This window comes from Myxocyprinus asiaticus, chromosome 43 (genome assembly GCF_019703515.2).
Source record: "Myxocyprinus asiaticus isolate MX2 ecotype Aquarium Trade chromosome 43, UBuf_Myxa_2, whole genome shotgun sequence".
NCBI lineage: Eukaryota > Metazoa > Chordata > Actinopteri > Cypriniformes > Catostomidae > Myxocyprinus > Myxocyprinus asiaticus.
The window spans coordinates 32,539,394-32,558,273 of record NC_059386.1 but is presented as its reverse complement, the minus strand read 5'-3'; the positions used below and the strand labels follow the sequence as shown (position 1 = coordinate 32,558,273).

Sequence of the window (18,880 nt, the reverse complement as noted above, 5' to 3'; positions counted from 1 at the left end):
AATGCATTTTCTAGTAACCATGAATGACTATGATTGGTCAATCCTAATGAGCGCTGCGAAAAGTAACAGGTGCCATGTGACCACGCAGCAAAAGTGTTGTTTTAGCAGCTGTCTGGATAATAATATACACCTGAAAAACTCTTAAATAGCGAACGAAATGAAAACACATTGTAAAGACTAAGGAAAAACAATATTTTTATCAATCATAACTTGTCGAGAAAACTTCCGGGCCACCACGCCCCGCCCATTTTATGCTATGTTTTACATTAATCGCCTCGCTACCGACTTATTCTATTTCTTTTAACATGACATTCAGTGCGGTGGAGGTGCAGAGATATACTCAGGGGGTAGAAGCTGTCTAATCTGCCCTGTGGTAGTATATGGAGTTGATCAGTGTAATTAAAGTGTATGTGAATTTTAAAGCCACCTGAGGTGATTCAAATGTGATATTCATTGACAATGATACCATTAAAGCGCAGGAAAATATCACATACTGAAAGCCAACAGGATGAAACTTGTAAATTTCCCCATGTGTCAATTTTCATTCTGGAGAGGAAGATGGGGGCATCTAGAAGAGCATTCCTTACACGACTGGCACGAAGCAAAGGATTTCTCATTAAAGAAAAATACAGGTATATTTACTTTCCATTTAGAATATACATAATATTATGTCTCTAACATGATTTCTTGGATATGGTAATACCATGGTATTGTTTGAGCCATGGTGCATGAATATGATAAACATTCTACTTATAAAATAGTGCTAAAAGAACCTTTTTGTCATGGTACCATGGTATTTTCTTGGAATTACCTTGGAGTACCATGCAAATACAATGGAACATGAATTTCATTACCATGGTATATATCAAAAAGTACATAAGATTACCACCTGATATCACCACAACACTTGTTTGTAATGGTAATTTGCATGGCACTTATGAAAACGTACCCTCACAGTACCAAAAATGCCATGCTACTACCATGGTACATGTCTAGAAACCATGGTACTACCAAGTATAGTAATCATAACTTAAAAGGCGTGAAGAAGCTTTTGACTATTCCAGTTTATTTTGTCTCACAGTTCTTCCGTTACACATGTTGTATCAGAAAACAACAGTGGAGATGACGTCCAGGCCTGGCTGGACAACCAGAGCGGAGGAGACACATCCACTTCTGTCCATCTGTTGGACATCAGCTGGTTTACAGAGAGCATGGAGGCAGGACGTCCTGTTACAGTTCAGGACAAACACAGATTAAAGGTAAAAAGACAGATCTCACTTGCATAGGCTGCTTTCATGGGCACGTTACTTTAAAAATGACAATTGCACAAGAAGAGAAATGATATAATTCCATTATCAGCCCCTGATGTGTAAATATGTTCCAGGTTAACCCAAAACCCAATGGTGACGCTAAAATAATTCTGATGAAAAGTTATGCTTGCCAAAGAAGAACACCCTTGAAGCACCACAATGTATTTCTGACAGTGAGTCCGTTATGTCTTTTAACCCCTTTAGTCACTGTTTAGTCTTACCATTGAGAGATTTTTTTCGATCCATTTTAGCTCATTTTATTACTGATGTAGTTTCCCACACTGTCTTGTAGGAAGCTCTCGAGCTCCTGGCTGAGAATGCAGAATTTAGCGAGAATGAAGGACGAAGTGTGGCATTCAGACGGGCAGCGTCGGTCCTAAAGGCACTTCCCTGTCGAGTACACAGCGTGGATGAGCTGAAGTGTTTGCCTTGGCTGGGTGAGCACTCACAGAGGGTTATAAAGGTGATATTGTGACTCCTTTGCATTCTTTAATAAAACTAAATAAGCTATTAAACAGACAAACAAGCATCACTCCATAATGACTCTTTTAGGAGATTTTAGAAGATGGAACATCAAGGGAAGTGGAGACAACAAGACAGTGTGAGCAATTTCAGGCCATGAAGGTAATAAGTGGACATGAACAGAATGGCATACACAATACTACACGTATTATTTTTGCAGTGTATACTGTGCACAGATTTCTGTATGCTATACCCGAATGACCTCCTTGAAGTACACATTATACATTGTATCCCATGATGCAACAACAAAGAAATAAATGGACGATTAGCTACGTATTTGAATTCAAAATTGGTTTCAAATTGCAAAATTATTATATATTTATTTCCGAGATACTAAATTATTTACTGTATTGTCACGTATTGCATTCTGTTTCATACACTATTTTTCGGGTTCAGTACAAGTTAAGCTCAATCGACCGCATTTGTGGCATGTGAAAATATTTTCGACTCGTCCCTCGTTTATTTAAAAAAAAATGTAGGTAAGGCACTTACAATGGAAGTGAATGGGGCCAGTCCATAAATGTTTAAAAACTCACTGTGTCAAAAGTATTGCCACAAGATGTAAACAATATACGTGTTAACATGATTTTAGTTTGATAAAATTGCCCACTAACAATATCAGTGTAAAGTTATATCCAATTTTACAACATTGTTGCCATGACGATGCAATGCGGGTAAACCCATGCAATTTTATCACACTAAAACCATGTAGAAAAGAGATTTCATCACACTAAAATCATGTTAACATGTATAATGTTTACATCTTGTGGCCATGCCTTTGAAACAGTGAGTATTTTAGCGTTTAAGGATTGGCCCCATTCACTTCCATTGTAAGTGCCTCACTGGAAACCAGATTTTTGGTTTGATTTTTTTTATTTTATTATTTTTTGCTTAATAAACTGGACGAGTCGAGCATATTTTTTGTGGTAGTCAACTTATGCTATAAATGCATTTGATTACGCTTAACTTGTATTGAACCCTGAATATTCCTTTAAAAGATAGTTTGCAGTATACAGTATATACGGTGCAGTAAGTATTATGCTAGTATTTAATTGCGAACATATTGAACTCTCATCTTCCCTTCCAATAGGCATTGACTGGTATTTTTGGGGTGGGTGTGAGAACGGCAGATCGCTGGTTAAGGGAGGGTCTACGATCTCCTTCTGATTTGATCCAGATGGGACAACAGCTGAACCGTGCACAGCAAGCAGGTACTGTGTTTCAACAACCATTAACAATCCATTTTGATAAAATCAGGAAGTCAAACATTTTCTTTAGTTGCATTGATGATGTGCACCAGTGAATCGTGCACAATAAGTCCAGCGTATTAAAAAAGTATATAAGGTCTATTTTGGTAATCCGAAATGATCTAGAGTTTCAATCTGACCTCATTACTTATAGGAGTACAGTATTACAATGATCTCCAGAAGCCTGTGACTAAAGCAGAGGCGGAAGTAATCAGTGATATCGTACAGGAAGCTGTGCACACTGTTCTTCCTGGAGCAGAGATCCAGCTGATGGGGGGATTCAAGAGGTGTGTTTTGCTTTTTGGGAACGCTATGCATTAATGACATGCACAACTTCCCATAATACTGTATCTATAAAAGCCACGTTGAGTGTTCATGTGCATTTCAGGGGGAAAGAAGTTGGTCATGATGTTGACTTTCTCATAACACATCCAGAAGAGGGCAAAGAGGAAGGACTGATTGCCAAAATCATAAACTGGTTGGAGGAGAAAGTACTTTATGAAATTCTTTCAGCAGTTGCATTATGAATTTCATAGATTCCATAGAGACCCGTTGTATTTTGTTCAAGCACTATTAAAGGAATATTCCAGGTTCAATACAAGTTAAGCTCAGTCGACAGCATTTGTGGCATAATATTGATTACCACAAAAATTAATTTCGACTCGTCCCTCCTTTTCTTTAAAAAATAAGCAAAAATCTGGGTTACAGTGAGGCACTTACAATGGAAGTGAATGGGGCCAATCCGTAAATGTTAAAATACTCACTGTTTCAAAAGTATAACCACAAGATGTGAACAATATACGTGTTAACATGATTTTAGTGTTTTAAAATCACTAACCTTTTCTGTGTAAAACTATATAAAATTTTACAACTACGTTGCCATGAAGATGTAATGTCAACAAACCCTAAAACGACTGTAAAAATGACAATTTAAACAACTCTACAGCTCAAACAATACACAAGTTTTAACAGAAAGATTAATGTAAGTGCACTCAGTAATTTTTTGAAGTATGTTGAACTATGGCTTACACTGACACATAGTGGCCTGGATGCTGGTTCATTCAAATGCAATAGGGTTTAGTTATCAATGCCATTTAAATTCACTATTCACAGTAAACCAGGATTAATTTAATCCATTAATGAAAGTGTCCAATAACAGGGCGGTTACTGAGATTAAACGAGTAGTATTCAGCTGGTCATGTGATTCTAACATGGCAGGTCCCATGAGGCGCCCCTGCCCCGTGTAGAATAAAAGAGCTTTTATAAGGTTACTGATATGACTGGAGTCTTCATCTCACATGAGTGGTCAAGATTTTATACATGTGTTTCAAAATTACTATTAATTTCTTCAGAAACAAAACTTTTTAAATGAGGAAAAAAAACTACAGAGTGCACCTTTAAGTCCTTCAAATTTAAATCTAAATTGGCCCCAATCACTTCCAATGTAAGTGCCTCAATGTAACCTCTGTTTTTGCTTTTTTTAAAGAAAAGGAGGGTTGGGGGGTCCTGGGTAGCTCGGCGAGTAAAGACGCTGACTACCACCCCTGGAGTCGTGAGTTTGAACCCAGGGTGTGCTGAGTGACTCCAGCCAGGTCTCCTAAGCAACCAAATTGGCCCAGTTGCTAGGGAGGGTAGAGTCACATGGGGTAACCTCCTCATGGTCACGATTAGTGGTTCTCACTCTCAATGTGCGCATGGTAATTTGTGCATGGGTCGCGGAGAGTAGCATGAGCCTCCACATGCTGTGAGTCTCCGCGGTGTCATGCACAATGAGCCACGTGATAAGATGTGCGCATTGACGGTCTCAGAAGCAGAGGCAACTGAGATTTGTCCTCCGCCACCCGGATTGAGGTGAGTAACCGTGCCACCGGTAGGACCTACTAAGTAGGGGGAATTGGGCATTCCAAATTGGGAGAAAAGGGGATAAAAATTACATTAAATAAAAAATAGAAAAGGAAGGAAGAATCGAAATAATGTTTTGTGGTAATCAACATTATGCCACAAATGCTGTCGATTAAGCTTAACTTAACACAAATATTTCTTTAAGCTATAACAAAAAAGGCTTTTAAAAAGTATTACATGTGTAACTTTGGAATTTTTTGAGTAGATCCTTTCACTTTGGATGTAAAAGGAACTCTGTATTTGTCATCAGGGTTTATTGTTATATCAGAAGACGACCAGAAACACTTATTTGGAGCAAATGGACGGCCCAGCTCGGCCACTTAATAATATGGATCAGTTTGAGAGATGTTTCTCCATATTTAAGCTTCAGAGGTTTGCTGAGAGCACAGAAAGTGAAGCTGAAAGATCCGTCAAACAATCAGAGGCCTCGAGCTGGCGAGCTGTACGTGTAGATCTTGTGGTCAGCCCCTACAGTCAGTTTGCCTTTGCTACTCTTGGCTGGACAGGGTCAAAGGTCTGTAACTTTGTACCCTCCGAATGAATACATTACATTGTTTTGAATGTCACTCATTTTAGTTTGTATTTGTCTTTAGTAGTTTGGTTTTATAATTTTAGTTTAATTTCAGATAGTTAATGGTGCTTAAAAGGTACTACTTTGAATTTCTACTTTTAGTCATTTTCATAGTTGTCATAAGTCTGGCTTTGGTGTTCAACTGAGTGTTTACATGCATGGTCTTTCACCAATTATGCTTAATAAGCCAGCAATGTGGTCATGTAAATGCTTTCCTTTATTGGTCATAAATGGCTTAAGAATAACCCATTTGACATGGGTTATTCTTAACTCCTGATTTTGAGTTGCACACATTTAATTTAATTAATTAATTTTATTTATCACACATTTGCACATATACAGTGAAATTCTTTTTTTCACATATCCCAGCTAAGCTGGAGTCAGAGCACAGGGTCAGCCATGATATGGTGCCCCTGGAGCAGATAGGGTCAAGGGCCTTGCTCAAGGGCCCAACAGTGGCATCTTGGCAGTGCGGGTACTTGAACCCCCAACCTTCTGATCAGTAACCCAGAGCCTTAACCGCTGAGCCACCACTGCCCCTTTACAGGTATTCTTACCAGCTTATCCAATGAATGTAAGAGTTGTGTGCATGCCTCTTCATGGATTGATGTCAAAAGCAGAGAATAACGCAATCATTTCAAATCTCATGTAAATGCAGTTTTCTTGCTTTGTCGGATTTTTTATAAAAGCTGATTTTTGGGAGTTTTTCAGTGTATTGGTGTGCATGTAAACCAGCTCAATGAGTCCACTTACATGCACGCCAAAGCACAGATAACTACCAAAAATCAGCTTACCCAGAAAATCTGACAATGCAAAAAAGCATTTATAGTACATTAATTAATTAAATAGAAAATAATTGGGTTCTATTCTACTTTTGAAGTCAAAACAGGCATGCGCACAACACTTGCCCACTTTAGATAAGCCGGTAATAACAGCGGTAAAGGTGTTTACATGCAGTGCAAAATCAGGGTAATGGGCAAAAATCTACATGTGCCGATCGATTTTTGTTTAAACCGTTTTTATGACCTTGCCCTGATAAAGGAAAGCTGTTTAATGCATTTACATGACTTTACACATTGTCAGCTCATTAAGCACATTCGGTGTAAGAACATGCATGTAAAAGTGTTCAGTAATTTGAAAATGAGTACAATTTTCTCTGTATTTCTATAATTTTTTTTCCATTGGTATTATAGTTTATAGACAGTTTAGTTTTCATTCTTTTACTAAAAAAATCTTCTTTTTTCTTGGTTGTTACAAATATTCACTCTTAGTTATCATTTTCATTTACTGTGTGCTGTTAAAATCTTTAGTGTGATGTGTTTTCTAGAACTCTTCATTCTAGTCTAGTTATCTTCATCCTCTTAGTTTTTTAAAGTCAGCTCTCTCATGTTGTGTTGTTTGTTCTGCAGCTGTTTGAGAGGGAGTTGAGAAGGTGGGCAGGGCAAGAGAAACACATGTCTTTGAATAGCCACGCCCTGTACGACAGCAATCAGGTGACTAACTGCATACTGTATATGGGCATGTTTCACAACACTGAACATATATATTGTCATGTGTACATGTAATCAGATATATTAAATATTTCTGGACTAATGTATTATATAATATATAGGTTTAATGTCTAATAATGCATATAAAAGGGATAGTTCACTCAAAAATAAAAATTCTCTCATCATTTACTCACCCTCATGCCATCACAGATGTGTATTACTTTCTTCTGCTGAACACAAACAAAGATTTTTAGAAGAATATTTCAGCTCTGTAGGTCTGCAAGTGAAGGGTGCCCAGAACTTTGAAGGTCCAAAAAGCACATAAAGGAAGCATAAAAGTTATCCATAAGACTCTAGTGGTTAAATCCATGTCTTCAGAAGCGATGTGATAGTCATGTAATTGTTATACGTATAGCGCTTTTCAAAACACATAATTTCAAAGCAGCTTTACAGAAAATGAAAATGTAATATCTATAAAGTCTTAGAGTCATCATTGTGTAAATAAATAATTAAATAGTTAAATAATAATAGTATTTAGAACCCCAGTGAGCAATTGAATGCGACTGTGGCAAGGAACACAAAACTCCATAAGATGTTGGTTAATGGAGAAAAATAACCTTGTTCTCCTCTGACTAACATCATGAATATAATGCTAATATTAGTTTATGTGCAGTGCAGGTCATGGTTTAAAATTATTAAACTAAGTAAGTGTTAAGGGTCAGTGTTTAAACAAAGATTTTGTATGAAATGTAAGATTAATGACTAATGTCTTTGAAGTCCATCCAGGATTAACTGCAGAAGTTCACATAGATGCATTGCCCTTTGTTAGTTGGCTGATGAAGGGTTTTGTTGGCAATTAAATGATAGTCTGTGTATTCCATTTCAAGAGTGTAGTCCATCAGTAGACAAAGGTGATGCAGGCCGAGATCAATGAGGTGCATCGCAATTCAACCGGCAGGTCATTTCGGTGAGGTTCGGTGGGGTCCATCCTAAGTCCAAGGTTCAGGCAGTGGCATATGAAGTATCTGATGTCTTACAGTTGTAGTTGGCATCAGTTCATCCTCTGAAGTCCAAAAACTGAAGTGATGTCTGGCTAGCACCGGCTGTAGTTTGTCATCATCACGCAGTGACACATAGCAGTGGAGACCGACAACAAGCAGGAACTGAGCTGGATCTGGCCAGCTCTGGTAACCTTGGGATATGAATCTTGAGGTTGAGACATGGAAACAAATAGAATAATATTAGCGTAGATGCCATTCAATTTATTGAAGAGTTATAGAGCATGATAAATGTTTCTGGTTCCGGCAGACCTAACTAAAGCAGCCTAATTGTGAGCTGATGGATAAATTAGGTGTATGCCTGGCTAAATAGATGAGTCTTTAGTCTAGACTTAAACTGAGTGAGTGTGTCTGCATCTCGAACAGTGTTAGGGAGACTATTCCATAGTTTAGGAGCCAAATATGAAAAGGATCTTCCTCCTTTTGTGGATTTTGATATTCTAGGATCTATTAACAGGCCAGAATTTTGTGATCGTAATGAACATGATTGAATATAGTGTGGTAGAAGGTCACTTAAGTACTGTGGAGCTAGACCATTCAAAGCTTTGTATGTAGTTAACAGAATTTTTAAATTAATATGAAATTTAACAGGTAGCCAATGTAACGATGATAAAATGGGGGTAATAAGATCATATTTCTTGGTTGTAGTCAGCACTCTGGCAGCTGCATTTTGAACCAATTGAAGTTTATTTATTGAACATGCAGGACATCCTCCCAAGAATGCATTACAATAATCTAGTCTTGAGGTCATGAACACATGAATTAGTTTTTCGGAATCAGCAACAGAGAGCTTGTGTCGTAACTTAGCATTATTTATGAGGTGGAAGAATGCTGTTCTACAAACATTAGTAATTTGATTTTCAAAGGACAGATTGGTATAAAATATAACCCCCAAGTTCTTCGCTGTTGAAGACGATGTAACTGTACATCCATCAAGTATCAAATTATATTTTAGTGGCTTAATTTTAGAGGTTTTTGGTCCAATAATTAGTACCTCTGTTTTGTTGAAATTGAGTAGAAGGAAATTTCTGTCCATCCGATCTTTGATTTCATAGATACACTCTGCTAATTTGGGGAATTGTGAAATATTTAGAAGAAATATAAAGTTGGGTATCATCGGCATAACAGTGGAAACTTTCTCCACGATTCCTGATAATATCTCCTTTATGCTTCCTAGCATATATAAGGAGAAAGGCAGAGGCCCTAAAACTGATCCCTGTGGCACTCCATACTTTTGTTTGATTTGACAGTTCCCCATTTACACATACAAAGTGGTAGCAGTCTGATAAATAGGACCTGAACCATGCTAATGCAAGTCCACTAATGCCAACATAATTCTCCAGCCTATTCAAGAGAATGTCATGATCTGTCATGTCGAAGGCAGCACTAAGATCTAAAAGCACTAGAAGTGAAATGCAGCCATGATTAGATGATAAGAGCAAGTCATTTGTAACTCTGATAAGTGCAGTCTCTGTACAGTGATGGGGCCTATATCCTGACTGAAATTGTTCATATATACTATTTCTCTGTAGAAATGAACATAGTTGGGAGGACACTACCTTTTCTAGTATTTTTGACATAAATAGGAGATTTGAAATCGGCCTGTAATTAGCCAATTATCCAGGATCAAGTTGTGGCTTCTTAATAAGCGGTTTGATAACTGCCTTTTTAACGTTTCTTGGGACATGTCCTAAGGATAGTGAGGAGTTAATAATATTAAGAAGAGGTTCTGAGATTACAGGGAATACCTCTTTTAAGAGCTTAGTTGGTATTGGATCTAACATGCATGTTGTGGCTTTTGATTTTTTTATAAGATTTTTTAGCTCTTCATGACCTATGACACCGAAGGATTGAAGTTGCACGTGAGGAGAATTATGAGACACTGTTTTCTGAGGTACTGTGACAGTTTCCAATTTTATATCTGATGATTTCTATTTTATCAGTAAAGAAATTCATGAAGACTACTTACTATTGTGCTGTGACGAAATATCTGGTTCAGTCGAGGCTTTATTCCTAACCAATTTAGCCACAGTACTGAATAAACACCTAGGATTGTTGTGGTTATTTTCTATGAGTTTGCTAAAATATGCTGACCTGGCAGCTTTTAGTGCCTGTCTGTAGCTACAGACACTATCCTTCCATGCACCGCGAAATACCTCTAATTTTGTGTTCTTCCACTTGTGCTCCATTTTTCGAGCTGCTCTCTTGAGAGCATGAGATATGATAGGTGTGGGTGAGAAACACATCAATATTTAAGTCTTTCACTTTCACTTTCACATTTTCCATTTGTTTTTGTCAATTTGCATTCTTCTTTCCAGCTACTGGGCATGTAGGAGAAGTCAAAGTAAAAAAGGACTTAAATATTGATCTGTTTCTCACCCACACCTGTCATATCACTTCTGAAGACATGGATTTAACCACTATAGTCTTATGGATAACCTGTATGCTGCCTTTATGTGCTTTTTTGAGCTTCAAAATTCTGGCCACCCTTCACTTGCATTGTATGGACCTACATAGCTGAGATATTCTTCTAAAAAACTATGTTTTTGTTCAGCAGAAGAAAGTCATACATATGGGATGACATGAGTGTGAGTAAATGATGAGAGAATTTTAATTTTTCAGAATTGTCATTTTTGTATGAACTATTCCTTTAATAGTACACTGCATAGTCGCATACACTAATATTTCGTTGGACCGCCTTTAGCTTTGTTTTTGGCGTGCATTCATCGTGGCATTGTTATGCAACGTCACAACATTTATTTCCATCCAGAGTTGCATTAATTTTTGGCCAAGATCTTGTATTGATGACGAGAGAGTCAAACCACTCCATAAAGTCTTCTCCAGCACATCCCAAAGACTTTCAATGGGGTTAAGGTCAAGACTCTGTGGTGGCCAGTTCATGTGTGAAAATGATTCCTCATGTTCCCTGAACCACTCTTTCACAATTTGAGCCTGATGAATCTTGGCATTGTTGTCCTGGAATATGCACGTGCCGTCAGGGAAGAAAAAATCCATTGATGGGATAACCTGGTCATTGAAAAAATCCATTGATGGGATAACCTGGTCATTCAGGTTTTCAGCTGACTTCATTTTATTGCTGCATAACGTTGCTAAGCCTAAACCTGACCAATTGAAGCAACCCGAGATCATAACACGGCTTCCAGAGGCATGTAGAGTGGGCACTATGCATGATGGGTGCATCACTTCATGCACTTCCCTTCTTACCCTGACACGCCCATCACTTTGGAATAGGGTAAATCTGGACTCCTTAGACCACATGACCTTTTTCCATTGCTCCACGGTCCAATCTTTATGCTCCCTAGCAAATTGAAGTCATTTTTTCCGATTAGCGCTCGCTAACAAGTGGCTTTCTTTTGGCCACACAGCTGTTTAGTCCCAATCCTGTAACTTCTCATCACATTGTGCATGTGGAAATGCTCTTACTTTCACTATTAAACATAGCTGTGAGTTCTACTGTCGATTTTTTACGATATGACTTCACCAAGCATTTTAGTGATCTCCGATCACGATCATTCAAGATTTTTTTTCCGACCACATTTCTTCCGCAAAGCTGACGGTTCACCACTATCCTTCCAGGATTTAATAATGCGTTGAACAGTTAACCCAATTACAGTGATTTCAGCAATCTCCTTAGTTGTTTTCTTTGCTTGATGCAGGCCAATAATTTGCCCCTACTGAAACAGTAACACCTTTTTAACGATACGTCTTCCGACATGGATGTTTAAGAAATGAGAAGCTACACACTGCATCAGTTAGGCTTAAAAGAATTGTTGCCAGCTGAAACATATTAATCACTGCAAAAATGATCCAATCATAGACTCTTAGACCATTGTGAGACAGGTTAGTTTTACCCTACTGATGATGTGTTGTAGCAATAGTAATCCTGCTCAGTACAAGAGGAACCGCAGGTTCAGACATTTGGTGCGTGTGCTTGGCTGAGGAGCCACTGGTGCGAAGCTACCATCTGTGGGATTAAGACTGAACGCCTCTAAATCAGAATCCCTCCTAAACAAATTTCATATTATACTTCCTACTTTCATACCAGATATACTATAATTTTCTCTATTTCTCTCTTTGTGTGTAAAATTGTACAGAAGTGTTATCTCAGAGCTCAGACAGAGGAGGAGATTTTTGCCTACCTGGGACTGGAGTTTATTCCTCCCTGTGAACGGAATGCCTGAATCTGTTCATCTCTGATTCACACTACACATGTGCATGTGTGCTTTCACCACAGAGCCTTACATTTCCATTAGACTGCACTCTTAAATGCATTTTAGCTCTCAAACTAGTTATGATCACATCAAGTGTCATATATAAAAGTTTATAGAAAGTAATGGTCAAAAGGCTGCAAATGTTTTGCAAAGATCAGATATCCAGACACTGTTTTAGTTTCAGCGTTCTACACCATATCAATACTATGTACTGTACTAAGTTTGACACAAGCACAGGATGAGGTTTTAACATTTAATTCTTTGTAAATAAGATATTGTAATGAGACATTATTTGTCTCTTTTGAAAATTGAACATTAAATTATTTGTCATATTTTATACTTTATAAAGATCATTTTAATTGCAACTCAAAATGTCTCTTAATTTTTTTCACAAAGCACTGTTGTAATTTGACAGTTCTTTTTTGTTGTTGTTTTTTTTCAACTAATTCGATATGTGGCCTTCAGTGATTTCTTTTTTTTGGGGGGGGGGCTTGTTGCTTTTTAATTTAATAGGACTGTTTAGAGAGACAGGAAAGTGGGGGATCATGTAGGCCTGATTCAAATGTGTCTTAAGGCCAAAGTATACTTCGTATATCCACGTTGCTGATCCCTCCACGCACAGTATGTGTGACGCAAATAAAATAGTAAAACTATTGTAAAAATATAAGATAGTCTGTCATTCTTTTGGCACTTCCTTGCCTGTGCAATACACTTAAATGTGATACAGACACATGAATCAATCTCTTGGAGGGCTTACAGGTTTGTCAGAGAGAGCATTTTCTGCATGTTTATTCATCTTTAGGATGTAATATATGATAAAAAGTCTGCAGGATGCATTTGTGGTTGCATGGTGTCTCCTGTATTTGCACCTGGATCATTTTGACCTGATTTCCCCAACCACCATGCATATTTTCATACTGACTATATATCTTTTGAGCTCTCCCTCCTTACTGTAAACAGACGTCTCTGTCTCTGCAGGGCTTCTTTCTTTCAGTGTTAATGGCAGCATTGTTTATTTGTCCTTACAAAAGCAACAAATGAATCCACATATCAGACCCAGTTATACATTATTATATACTGTATAGTAACATTGGTCAAAGTTACAGAAAATATACTTAATAAGAAAGTTACCTACAGAAAAAAATGCATGACCTGCTAATAAAAAAAATTACTTGTAGTAGAAATGACCACAAGTTGGAAATGCGCTACAGAATCCACACAAATATTTAACATTAATTGCCATTCATTTTTATATAGTAATTTATAGATCGTATTTTCTGCCTATTTAAAATACAAAATAAAAATGTAAGGAAAAAAAGAAAATGAAAATACCATTAAGCATTTCATTTCTGCAAAGTACATAAAAAGTCATTTAAAAAAATCAAATTAAGCGATTACATTTTTATTTTTATTTTCACAGTGACAAAGCATCATTCCTTTAAAATGTCAAATGCAAAATGACATTCCATTTTCACAGCAAAGAGGCCAAATTACTCAAAATTAAATCAGTAAATAAATATTTACATAATGACAGTCGTTGAGTGACATGCCTGACTAACCACAACAATGAAAATAAAATAACACAAAGCTTGTGCTTACATAAAAAATCAACCTGAAGACATGGTTAAAATTGAACTAGATATAAACTAGTGCAAAAATGAAATATAAGGGACATTTATTGATTTATTTTGTGATTTAATGATTAATTTATTAATTTTATACACTGAAAAAAAATGACATTTTTTTTCACAAGTTTTTGCACACAGTTTCTCTAAGTAAAAATGAATGGAATAAAATTAAATAAAATCATTGATTGGAGTGAGTAAATTTTACTTAAACAGGTTAGTAAATACAGTAACGTTTACTTACAAATATGACATACATGGTACTTGATTAAACGTAGTAAAATTTAAATAAACATTATTTGAACATGTCATGTTTACTTACATTACTGGAGATAGAAACAAGATACAGTGCACAAAACAAGATGACAGTAATAATCTTTTTTTTTTTTTTTAAATCAACAGGTAATTTTGAGTAGAAAATGAAATTAAGACTGCAAAACAAGAAGTTACCAAATGTTACAATCAAATTAACAAACAGTGTAAATAAACTTGCAAACAGTGAAACCATGCAAGCTCATTAATTATTCAAGCCCGGTGCATGCTGGGAACACCAGCTCTGAAAAGTTAAGTAAAATTGACTAATTATATTTACCAGTGAAATTTACTCAAATTAGCAGATAAAAATTGCAAAGTTTTCTACTTTAGGATTGATACATAATGACACTGTAAAGATAATTATCAATCATAAATAATATTTACTTATAAGATAGAGCATGTTTGAATGTAGAATTTACTTAATATTTTCATGTTAAGTAACTTATTCAATGTAGAAAGTACTTAATCTTTTCTGATATATTTACCTCACTCAAAATTATTTTTATAGTGTAGTATTTGAACAAATTAATTATGTATGTTTTTGAAAATAAGAAATATGACCTGAAATTTCACATGAAGTCACAAAAAGTGATGTTTTCTGAACTGAAATCTGATATATATATATATATATATATATATATATATATATATATATATATATATATAGTATATACTGTATATAGGTCTGTGTATGTTCTGTTCCACCTCATTAAAGTAAATGTTTCTCTAATAGATATCGTGAAATGTTATATTGTTTTATACCTGATGCTTATTAGTTTGCTGTAAATGCTGTGTCTACAACACTTTCAGGTTTGACAGGACATAAACTGGTGCGTCTCATTTTATCTACCTTTAAGTTGTATTTTATGGCGGTTTCAAACCAGCGGACACCTTCTGCTAACAACATAATTGACCTCTAAATGTCATTTTAACTTCAAAGAGCATGTCTGTGTTCACACCTAACATCAGGCTTTACATTACTTTCTTAACAGGAAAAGGAAAAACCCAAATGTAGTTTTCCCTCCTCCCTTGTCACTCTCTGCAAGGATGCTGCTTTTCAGACAACTGTCCATGATCTGAGAGCATTCACAAACATGGCGAGTGGGCCCCCGGCTCCTAAAAGATGGCCATAAAGGGTGGGTGGGGTATCAACAGTTATGCTCAATTGAGCTTAATGCCTCTTTCACACCTCCCCACTCTTCCAGGTGTGAAACAAAAGTGTTGTGAAAGGGGCCATAGAGAGGATGGGACACCTCTGGCCTCTATGAGGCGCAGACATGGCGTTGGCCCACTGGAGACAGGGCTCCTCGGCTTCTGGGCTCTGACAGAGCGGGGCTGCCGATGGTCTGACTTGAGTTCTCACAGTTGTTAGCCCTGCCTGTTAATTACAGACCTGCTTTTCCAACCAAGGCGGTTCCTCTGGTTATTCTTTGAGGCTGATTGCTCTGATAGGAGTCAACTGGGGGATTACTGGATGTGTGGCAATCAAATTGATGAGATTAACCGGAGTAGTTACTTACAATATGCAAGATATGCAAAAAATGTCCAATTGAGAATTAAACAGATCATTTCGAAGATCATTTTGGGAGGTTCAACAGTCATATTTTAAATTCTGATGTAACAGATAGTGCCCAATATGCAAAATCACAAACATGGAAATAACTCAGTTTGCATATTTGCACAAAAAAAGATTGCAAAGTACTTGGAAGTAAAATGCTCTCAAGATCATCAAGTGTATTAATGTTACACTATAGTGTACTAAGATTTGGAGAAATTCTCCTGCCGACTTACACAGTTTTATTTTTGTAATATACTGTACATGTTACATTGCAACTTTATTATATTATATATAAAGTATATATTCAGTTTTTAGTCATTTAGTTATATTTTTAGGGAGGAAAAGTAGTTGTAACTGTACCTGGTACTAAAATATTGACAATATACTACTATATATATATATATGATTGCAAAGTACTTAGGATTTTTTGCAATGTTGTGTGTGTGTGTATATATATATATATATATATATATATATATACATACATTTTTATTTTTTAAAGATAACAAATTTACCATGTATTAAGATTTTGGAGAAATTCAGTTTATTTATTTTTTTCATATTGTTTCTTTGTTCATAAAATTTCTGTACATGTTACATTGTTGCTCTATTTTATTATGTATACCAAATGTATTATTATTTTGATTTACATTGTATCTTTTTCATTTGTATTTTTATGTTGATACTATTATTGTAACTTTATTATATTATGTATACCATTTAAAAAAATTTTTTTTTAATACCACTATTGTTACTTCATTATACTTTAAATAAATGGATTTCAACTGGGTCACAATGCAAAAAATTAAACTTGCATGAAAATTGAATTAAACTTCAAGAATCATACAGACACAAAAATAATCACTTTTTCTTATTGCATCTATTATCTATTATAAATATAATTTTGCATTTTGTTGGGCCTATGCATTTCATGGTAAAATACATTTTAATATTTAATTTGAGTTTTTTGTTTACTTTTTTATGATAATCAATTTTAGTACTGTGTTACGTTGCCAGTTGATGTCTGATGTAAAATCTGGGTCCTGGAGCAAATCTTATAACCTTATACTGTAATTTATGATACCTGCATCAAGTGATCCTTGTATTTTAGTGATTAGAGTTTCTAAAGTTTCTCAGTTTGGGTCTGTGCATAAATCTATGCATGGGTGCTCATAAGGTTAATACCAACTGCAAATTTTGATGTTCTGTTTATTTTCTAGGAAAGTGATGCACATACTAACTTGGAGCTGGTGTGGATTTTGCACAGCTGGTTGTGTCCACCACTCCGGCCCCTGCAGCACAATGCATGCAGTCATAGCAGAGCAGCAAACAGCCCTATTAGAGATGAAAGGGGCTCAATGAGGACAATCAAAGGGCCTCACTGCTGGGGGCCATTACACTGAGAGACTGTCGTCTGTAGCAGCACTTCAGACTAAACTGTGAGGGAGGAGAACTCACTGACGGACACTTCCAATGACCTTTTCAAACTCATGACACTGAAAGCCCATATTCTTCTAACAGCTGAAATAATGGATGCAAATATGTTTAACTAGACTCATAATCACAAATTCAGAGACAAAAATTGAAAGCCCCATAAGAAATGCACTAGAATTTAATGACTAATTTATAAACAAGCACATAGCTGCAAGCTATTTTGTATGGTATTAGTTAATCATCTTTTGCTTATAAAAAAAATTCTCAACAATAACTGTGGAAGATCAAATATTAGGGATGCACCTAAACATTTGATGGATGGTTATTTTTGCAATATTCGAAAACTGATATGATGGCCAATATTACAAATCTACTGCTTTGACAACTTTATTTTAAACAGCATTCACACTGAAGCTCCAAACTAGATTTTTATATGCTTCAAGTCAAATAAGGCACCATGTATAGCAGGAAAGATAGATAACTGTTTAGTAGTTTTGAAACCTGCCATAGAAAAATTAACCGATCAATTTTGCGATGGCCAATATTACAAATCAAAACTGCTTGCTTTGTCTTTACTGTTTGAATTGGAAAAATAAGCTCTGATATTATCTGTTTCACACATCGGCCAAACAAGACCTATACCAATAGTTACAAAAATATATATCTGCCGATACCGATACAGCCACCGATATATTGTACATCCCTATCAAAAATGATATTTCTCTCAACTAAAAAGTAACATAATTACTCTCTATTAAAACTGCTTTATATTTGTAACAGTTAAAGGATGGGCAAGGAGGAGGCGGGAACCATCTGAACAGTAAACAAAATTTAATGGTAAAAGTCAACTTAAAACAAACATGAACACTGACACACACAATGCGGCCGCGTGCATCTCTCTCTCTCTCTCAAACTGGCGCCTCCGGCTCCCCTTTATCTCGCTCTCCTGCTGATCAGCTGATTCAGCGCTGGTCGTGATCCACGCCCTCCTCCTCATCACAATATTACAAAAATATATATCTACCCATATCGATATGGCCACTGATATATTGTACATCCCTATCAAAAATGATATTTCTCTCAACTAAAAAGTAACATAATTACTCTCTATTAAAACTGCTTTATATTTGTAACAGTTAAAGGATGGGCAAGGAGGAGGCGGGAACCGTCTGAACAGTAAACAAAATTTAATGGTAAAAGTCAACTTAAAACAACATAAAACAAACATGAACACTGACACACACAATGCGGCCACGTGCATCTCGCTCGCTCCCCTTTATTTTGCTCTCCCGCTGATCAGCTGATTCAGCGCTGGTCGTGATCCACGCCCTCCTCCTCATCACAATATTACAAAAATATATATCTACCCATTCCGATATGGCCACTGATATATTGTGCATCCCTTCAACTAAAAAGTAACAAAAGTAAGAAAATATATATCTGCCGATACAGTCACTGATATATTGTGCATCCCTATCAAAGTAAATTCTAGAGACTGTTGTGCGTGAAAATCCCAGGAGATCAGCAGTTACAGAAATACTCAAACCAGCCCATCTGGCACCAACAATCATCCATGGGATTATCTAATCAGCTGATCGTGTGGCAGCAGTGCATAA

The 18,880-nt window shown here is 36.3% G+C and overlaps 1 protein-coding gene across 5 annotated transcripts; it reads left to right on the top strand.

Moving 5' to 3' along the window:
• Window positions 1–262: 262 nt before the first annotated feature.
• LOC127433904 (DNA-directed DNA/RNA polymerase mu-like) lies at window positions 263–17,955 on the top strand. 5 transcript variants are annotated; one of them, XM_051686242.1, is made up of 11 exons: window positions 263–632; window positions 1,082–1,259; window positions 1,385–1,483; window positions 1,603–1,773; window positions 1,863–1,934; window positions 2,923–3,043; window positions 3,234–3,366; window positions 3,468–3,570; window positions 5,346–5,495; window positions 6,962–7,045; window positions 17,051–17,955. In XM_051686242.1, exons 1-11 carry the CDS (start codon window positions 460–462, stop codon window positions 17,231–17,233), a joined length of 1,467 nt encoding a protein of 488 aa, XP_051542202.1. In that variant the 5' UTR covers window positions 263–459; the 3' UTR covers window positions 17,234–17,955. The 5 variants fall into 5 exon arrangements, with proteins under 5 accessions (XP_051542202.1, XP_051542200.1, XP_051542199.1 ...); XM_051686240.1 differs by having other exon boundaries at window positions 1,108–1,259; window positions 5,232–5,495; window positions 17,051–17,952; XM_051686239.1 differs by having other exon boundaries at window positions 5,232–5,495; window positions 17,051–17,403.
• Window positions 17,956–18,880: the final 925 nt, after the last annotated feature.